Source organism: Trichoderma aggressivum (genome assembly GCF_033847375.1).
Source record: "Trichoderma aggressivum f. europaeum strain CBS 100526 chromosome Unknown scaffold_024, whole genome shotgun sequence".
In the NCBI taxonomy this organism is placed as follows: Eukaryota; Fungi; Ascomycota; class Sordariomycetes; order Hypocreales; family Hypocreaceae; genus Trichoderma; species Trichoderma aggressivum.
This window is the reverse complement of record NW_026946390.1, coordinates 214594-222953: the sequence shown is the minus strand read 5'-3', so window position 1 is coordinate 222953 and position 8360 is coordinate 214594. Positions and strand designations below refer to the sequence as shown.

The following is an 8360-nucleotide window of genomic DNA, read 5'->3' as shown; positions in this document are numbered from 1 at the left end:
TGATGCCTACGTCTTTGCGTTTGAGATTTAATAACTGAGCTTGAGGTTCTCAATGATGCTGAATATTCATCTATTCAGTTTAAGGAGTCACAATCTTCTTAGAGACCTTGTTGTTTCCCGGGCATAAACAAACAATGAATATCAAATCTGTTGTACTTGTGTTGGACGTACAGTTTTGGGGATGTTTAGCGAGCCATTTCAGCTGATGGTGAATGCGGGGGCAGCAGTTGGAGAGCGCCTAAAGTCATCTGTGAATCTCCACCGCAAAAGGCCCCTGTAGGTATTTCTGCTCCTTCACATGCCAAAAGACCAGACGATGCGGTGCTGCTCGATATCATGGGTTTAGCGCATCAGGCATAATGATGGATTCTTCTAGATGCAGATTCCCAACAATTGTTGAATGCCCAGTAAAGACCTAGTCCATAGAAGGCGGCATTTCTCCTATGTTTCTGAGGCTCAAAGATGTGGCATTTGCCCATACTAATTGCTGTGTAAAAATGGTGTAGGATGGGAGCACCAAAACTTGACGTCAGTCGCCACGTACCTTTTTTGGCAGACTTGTTCGTGCCCATTAATGCAGTGGCCATTTCTGACAGTCGGGCGGTGAACAGATTTGGCTCCTAACGAGTTGGAAAAAGGGACCTCGAAAATTAGGAGGTGGCACCGAATAGACTAGCGCAGTCACGTTTTAAAAGCACGTGCAAGGTATATTTTGAGTAGAAATTGGGTATCCAGATGATCAAGTTGGGTAGAATATGGGTCAAACTCAAACAACAAGCGACTTATTGAATACTTCATCTAAACTTGGACCCTGGCACGTTTTACCCGGGATGCGGAGGTGCTAATCTCATCAAGTTCTAGCATTAGCAGCAGTGCCTGTGTCCCAACAAAATTTCGCATTCTCGCGCGCCAACTACAGGCTGATGTGACCTTTGACGACCGGCGACATCAACAGATATTGGACCCTGCAGGTTTGAGAGCAGCCCGGAGCGTCATCGCGCAGAGTACTTTGCATCTACACTGCGCCACTCGTAATTCCAAAGTACCAGCGCCATTGCAGAGGCCAACCATTCAGCCCGCCGTTTGCCTCCCTCCCCCATCCCCTAATTTGGCCTTGTCTTGTCTCGTGGCTTTGCTGTAGCCACCATCACATGGAAGCGTCCTACCCTTCCACAAGCGGCCCACACTATCCGACGCTCCTAAGCCTCTTCACACACAACAATTCGACGGCTTGGGAGGGCAACAGGTCGTGTGCGATTCTTCCAGCCTCACCCGTTTCCGTGCGCCTCCGTCATTCGCCCGCCCATTGAGAACACCCGAGCTTGGCATCCCGTACTACGGACAACGACAACTTGAAGCAAGCACACGTCAACCGTCCTACTCTTGTACTACGAATCTCTTATCGCAATTACGAACAACGCCGCCACCTCCGAGCCTGCCAATAGTCGATGACAGGAGAGACAAACAAACAAACCCTCCCCTGATCTAAGCATTGCGCCAGTTTTGTTTCGCCAACCTCGAGCAAACATCGCAAGCCAACGGCCAGCCCCCGGTAGAGACACAAAGGCAATAAAAAAAAAAAGAAGAGCACGGAGCATTATATTACAGTCTCGCTGCGCGCGTGACCCTCCTACTATCTCTCTTCGACCCCATTTAACCTCTCTTGGTCTCCTCTCCCGCACACTCCCACCAACTCTCATCAACTCAAACTCCCGCTTTACCTCTCCTCTCTCTCCATAGCCATGTCTCCAGCTGCCACAACCAAGGGCTCTGCCCACAGCCACGTCCGGTTTCTCCCCATCACCTACGACAGCAGTGATTCACAGGCTTCGGCGCTGAAGCTCATCTTGAGTCTGTTCCCTCAATGGGAGGGCGGCGACTCCAAAGTTGACTTTGTTCGCTTCACTGACGGCATCACCAACACGCTGCTCAAGGCTGTCAACCGGCTGCCGGGCCTGTCCAAGGCTGACATTGACCGAGATGCCGTGCTGCTCCGTGCGTACGGAAACGGCACCGCGGTCATCATCGACCGAGAGCGCGAGGCGGCAAACCACGAGCTGCTGATGAAGCATGGCCTGGCCCCGGAACTGCTGGCCCGCTTTGCCAACGGCATGCTGTACCGATTCGTCCCCGGTACCGTCGCCCAGCCCAAGGATCTCTCCGACCCTGCACTGATCGCGGCTGTTGCTCGACTGCTGGCTCAGTGGCACGCCACGGTGCCGTGTCTACCCGACTCGGCCATCAAGGGAGAGTCGACAGAGAACGGCAACTCCCAAGGCCACGACGACAGCCACCACAAGGCCATGATCGCCAAGGCAGCGGCTGGCAAGCCGATCCCCAACCTGTGGTCGACCATGCAGAAATGGATCCTGGCTCTACCGACCGACACGGAGCAGCAGCGCGAGAGACAGGCCCTGCTGCAGCGTGAGCTGGAGGAAATGATTGAGAAGCTCAGCCAATGTCCCGGACTTGGACGGAACGGGGTATGTATCCGTTCGACCCGCCGCCTTACATGATGCGTTGTAGAAGATCCCTTCGTTGTGCTAACCGGAATAATGTATAGTTGGTTTTCGCCCACTGCGACCTGCTCAGTGCCAACATCATCATGCACCGGGAAGCCGGCCAGGAGCTGTCCGTGAGCTTCATCGATTACGAATACGCGACGCCATCGCCGGCCGCGTTTGATATTGCCAATCACTTTGCCGAATGGGCAGGGTATGACTGCGACTACGCAGCCATGCCATCCCGGTCGCAGCGACATGCCTTTATTCGTGAATACATTGCCACATATGCAAAGCTCTCGAGCAATGGCATGGACCTCGAAGAGGAGACTGACAAGCTCGTGCGCGAGGTAGACGTCTTCCGTGGGGTTCCCGGCTTCTATTGGGGTATATGGGCCCTGATCCAGGCGACCATCTCGCACATTGACTTTGATTACGCCTCGTACGCCGAATTGAGGCTCGGTGAATACTGGGCCTGCAAGGCTGAGGAAGACGGCAGCCGTGCGGCGGCAGGCAAAGAGCTACCGCTCCGAGAGAAGACGTGGTCCCGAAACGAATAGAGAGGGGCAAGGCAAAAAAAAGAACAAAGATGTGAAAAAAAAAAGAAAAGAAAAGGGAAGCAAGGGGATTCCGTGGGGTGTCACGGTTGCATTGCGTTTGAGGGAAGCCGTCTGTCTGTCATTGTGCAGCAACACAGCAACAGCAACAGCGGCATTAACCAATTGGTATCTCGCAAATGTGGCGGTGACAACGAGGAGAGGCTGCAATGAAACAGTCTGTCGTGGGGGGAGGGCGCAAAAGACGGCGTTGGCGCTGATTAGTGCTTTTATCATTATTATTATTCTTTTAATTATCCCCGTCCTGCATTTGTCTAGACCTGGGTTGGGGAGGAAACCGGGCTGCGTCTTTGTAGAGATGGCCATTGGATTATCTACGAGTTAGAGTATCATGAATACGGGTTGGGATGGGGAAATGGCCTGACATGACGGCAAGAGAAGCAAAAAGACGAAAACGAAGAATTGGCCATGCTTTCCACTTCCGCATGAGGCTTTAGTACTAGGTACTGCACTGTAGTATCCATCATTCGCCTTGTTTACCCTTTTCCCTTCATCTTCTTACCTTGATGATTGCTTCGTCATCTGCATCGCTCTTAGCATGCAATTTTATTACGAGTTTTTAATATAGACGACGTTTGACAAAAGGGCATACGCCACAGTGTTCTCTACCACTAAGACGTGAAGTGAAGTAAAGCATGGGTTACCTCCCCAAGGTGGTCAATTAAACTACTACTCGTACCTTGTATACTCGATACAGGTAATACGAGCAGCAGCAGCAGGCGGTATACCTCGGCATCTCTCTCAGTAGTACTACAGATAGAGATGCACGCATACAAGAATAAGCAACGCCGGATCTCTGAGGCGGAAGAAAGAAAGCGGACATACGGGCATGACGAGGCGCACGCAATTCCGGGGAGCTTTTTCGTCCCATGTAGCCTGACGTATGAGTATCAGGTTCCGTCGTGGGAGAATGGGAAATGATTGGGGGGGACGGCACCTTAACCCCCGCGTCATTTCGCACTCCGCAAAGAGACACACAGAGAGAGAGGGACAGGCAGACCTGAGGATGAAGGGGGAACCGAAGGCGAAAGAGAAGGGACAGGGGGTGGGAGGCTTCTGTTTTTCTTTGCTGATCGATCTTTGGTTGTGTGGAGAGATTGGCGGCAGTCAGCGGCTTGGATACGACGGTGCTTGCATTCATGGAGGAGGATTGGGGGAGAAAAAAGGATGGAGAAATGGAGCCATTGTGAACATCCATGGATTGGCAATGGGACAAGCAAGCAGACGAGTGGCGCTGTAGTACTTTGTAGATGAAAAAGCACACGGAGAGCAAGTTTGGGGGGTCCTTGTCCTTGTCGGGGAGGGATTCTCGCCTCCAAGGCCATGGACGGGGACGTTTGCCTGGTGCTACCTTGACTGGGCTACCTAGTTAGTTTCTGCCTTGACGACTTACCTACTGTATCTTCTCGACTTGCATGTATGTAGCTCGTAATGGACATGTAATGCAATAGGACGCCGGTAGAGTGATTGTGATAAGATGATGACCTTGTAAGATGAATGATACGAACGAAACACCCGGCTGCTGCTGCTGCTGCCAAGTACAGCAATACGAGTAGGCTATCTGTACATGCCGTATCGTGTGTATGTACTAGTATATCGCACGGCGGGTTTTCTTCGACAATCACTTGCCACCACCTTGCTCAAGCCATGGATGTTCTGTAGCTCCATATTACTCCATAGGACGGGCTGGGTCGGTTATGCTTTCTGGGGGAGGTAAGATGGGATGGACTCTTTTGGCTGGGATACTCCTTTCGGCAGTGATACGGAGTGCGCTCCGTGCAGCCAACCACCCCGACCCAACATCCAAGATGCTTTGGCTGTTTGTATGCATGTATGTAGGTATGATAGGATGCGATACGATACGAGCACAAGTATGTAGTGACATTAGACAGGCTGTGCCAGAGATGGACTGATAGCGACAGTGGCATTGCATGCACGCACATGCTCCCGTACAAGACATGACATGCCCGTACAAGTACATGCTTGTTTTGAATTGGGCGGCAACCCGAATCAGAGTTAGCATCCAAAGCAGGAGCATCATCGTCACTTTTTTTTTTTTGGAGAGCGGAATTATGGGGAAAGCGCTTGAGCAATGGCGGGTACAGGGAATTAGATTACATGTAGTTAGGCTTGGGGGTGAGAGGGAAGGGAAGGGAAGGGATGGGAAGGGATGGGATGGGCGTCGAATCAAATGGTGTGCGAGTTGAGTGAGAGAGAGACTGTGTCTGTGTCTGTGTCTGTGTGTGTCCAGTCGAGTGCTTTTTGGCATCCATTTCCATCTCTAGCCAACCAGCGGCGGGTGAGTGGCTCGAGAGTTGTCTGTCTGTCTGTCTTTGTCTGACGCAAGCGCTGGCATGGCAATGCAATGACGAGCTTGCTGTATAGACTTTTTAAATTCTCTCCCTCTTTTTCTTTTGCTCATCCATCCATCCACTCACTCAGTCAGTCAAGCAACACAACGCATCTTCCGGTCTCTTATTTTCCCTTGTTTTTTTTATTTTACTTTGATTTGCCAGGGCTGCTTGGGCTGGAATTTCTGATTGGGGGTGGAGTAGGCCCGGCACAAGTGTTTTAGCGCGGAGAAGGGTTTTGGCCTGAGCGTTGCGGCTAGCCCGATGGGGAAACGATGGAGAAGGGAGGTTAGGGGCCCATTGGGGCGAAAAAGGAACGGGACGAGTCGGCGTCGTCTTGGGGGACGCGCAAGTACCGGTACAAGGCGTGTGCGCCGTGTGCGCGCGAGTGGGTGCGTGTGTGCGCGTGGATGCGGCTTGTCTGGCTTGCAAATGTGCCGCGGGCTAGAGACGGCGCTACACGACGTTGATGTTCGAGAATGGCGGAGGCGGCTCCTTGTTGTTGGGTGACCGGGGGTGTGTGTTGCTGTGTTGCTGTGTCCTGTGTAAGAGTACGAAGGAGTCTACCTGGACATCAGGTATCGGGGCCGTAGTGCGTTCCGCCGGTCGGTACAAGTGACTCCGGTACTCGTACTGCGGCAGGTCGGCCGGCAGAAGCACCACGGAGTAACGAGTACAGTACAAGTACGAGCAAATCGGCGGCAACTTGAGGCCGTTGGGAGTTTGTTTAGCGAACACTTGAGACAATTGCCTTGCCATTGAGCGGCAGAGATATTCATTTCCTTGGTTGGAGGTGTCGTCACAATACCTGCCGACAGGTACCATCGGGCGCCGGGGGGGTTTTGGGTAAGGGTTCGCACTGTGAAAAGCGTCTGGTAAGGGCTCTGGTAATGGTTTTTGTACTTCCGTAATGGTTTTCTACCCTAACTTCATTGCTCATAACGATTACCAGCCTAAAAAGGCTGACCAGACCACTTACTAAAAACCACCCCCGGGCTCCTAGGTACCTTTACTATACTCCGTGCTCGCACACACATGTACCGAAGGCCCCCGGGTGCAACTTGCACGGACAGAACTTGATGCGGCTTGGGCTGCGTGCGTGCGTGAGTGCTGGGCCGGCTGAGTGGCCAGATTGGACGGGATGGGTGGCTACTGTACCGTACGAGTACAAGCACAAGCACACGCACACGCAGCTGGGCGAGCGGGACTGGGTGAATGGGATGGAACCATGAGAGTGAGCAGGGCGTGCGTTGCATGGAGGTTGTCAAGTCAGGTCGTAGCGTAGCGGGTGACAGGTGAGGCGAGGCGGTGATTAAAAACAAGCCCTGGGCAGAAGCACAGCACGCACCACACTTAGAATGTACTAGTACGCGTACCACGGGGGCAGGGGGTGTGTGGAGGATGGGCAAGCAGAAAGAAACCTATGCAGATGGATGCGACGAGAGAGAGGAAGAGACAGAGAGAGAGAGAGAGAGAGAGAGAGAGAGAGAAAGAGAGAGCGGGAAGCCCTCCGTGAGATATCGCCGGTTGGGGTTGGACCAGGTGCCGGTAGCGGTGCTGTCTGGGGGCCACTAACAGCTCCCGACCTTTCCCTCCGTGATGCCGCGAGGATACTAGCCTCGCGAGTAGCCAGAATGCAATTTTTGTCGGTGGTGATAGAGTTTAGCGACAGTTGAATCAGTCAATGCAAATGCGGTGGAGGGCTGCATTGGTGCTGGTGCGAGGGCTAACAACTGACACTTGATCCATCTTACTTCTGACAAGACCGCACGTGTGCGCACAAAAGTCGCAGCCATCAGTCCAACTCGGCCGACTCTCTGCTGTCTGCCTCCCACTCTCTGCCGCACGAGATGCGTCGATGATGCTACCTTCCATGCCGGGCCCTACGACGAACGGCCAGACAGGGCGGTTCATTCGCCGGCAGCATCGAGATGGGGGGAGGGCATAGCCATATACCAGCTGTTATCGCAAGGTATGGATGTCTGTACGAGCAGTTTGATAGCAACCCAGCATCAGACTGCCTCAACCTGCCTGGACAAACTGAACTGGTGACTTTTCTTGTCTTTCCCTTTCGGCTTGGGGTGGCTGTCGGGAGCTTGTGCACCGGCCACCTTTTTTTCTCTCTCCCGTCTCCCTGCCTTGGTGTGCTTGACCTTGCTCGAACTTATTTTGCTGTCCGGTTCGTTTTTAGTGTCGTCGGATGTATTCCGAGACGGCTCGTGTGTGTGCTTCTTTTCTTTTCTTTTCTTTTTTCTCCCCTTGCCTGTTTCCCCCTTCCGTACGTGAGGCTATTTGCTGGATCTGGATTCTTGCAGTAGATGCTTACATCTTGCCTCCATCTCTTCAGGACATCTCGCCGAGTAAGGACAGGCATCGCGACAGGCCCAGTTCTTACCATACAGTACCTCTTCGTACTGGGAACCCACGCAGTCACTAGCCCAGGGCATTAGCAGTGGTATATGTACCTTGCGAACGGAGGCCTGTTCCGTGTCTTCTGGAAGAGATGCCATCGCAGGGTCTTGCCGGCACCTACTCTGCAAAGGTGGCGCCAAGAGCACGAGCACCACCCGTCCTAACCAAGTCAGAGCAGACGCGCTACTCGTACATGATGGAACTAACTCGAGCCCACAGCTGGTCCATCGCCCTGCCTGATGTGGTGTTGCATGTACATGCTTGTACGGAGTACGAGTACATGCCGTAGTACATAGGTATGTAGCACACAGACAGCGGCTCGTACAGTGCGGGGACGGGCCACATGGCACTCTTCCGAGGTCTCAGACACGGTGCAACGGCCGGCCGCCCTGGGGCCAAACCCAGTGCGCGCCACAGGCCCAGCCCGGTTCCAGCCCAGCCCTGGCCTGGACCGTCCAACGTCCAACGTTTGACGCTCT

General features: G+C 53.3%; 1 protein-coding gene across 1 annotated transcript; it reads left to right on the top strand.

Moving 5' to 3' along the window:
* Positions 1-1742: 1742 nt before the first annotated feature.
* Triagg1_6234 (uncharacterized protein) lies at positions 1743-3061 on the top strand (the record flags this gene model as incomplete). The annotated part of the gene is made up of 2 exons (XM_062900836.1): positions 1743-2483; positions 2564-3061. 2 exons carry the CDS (start codon positions 1743-1745, stop codon positions 3059-3061), a joined length of 1239 nt encoding a protein of 412 aa, XP_062754780.1.
* Positions 3062-8360: the final 5299 nt, after the last annotated feature.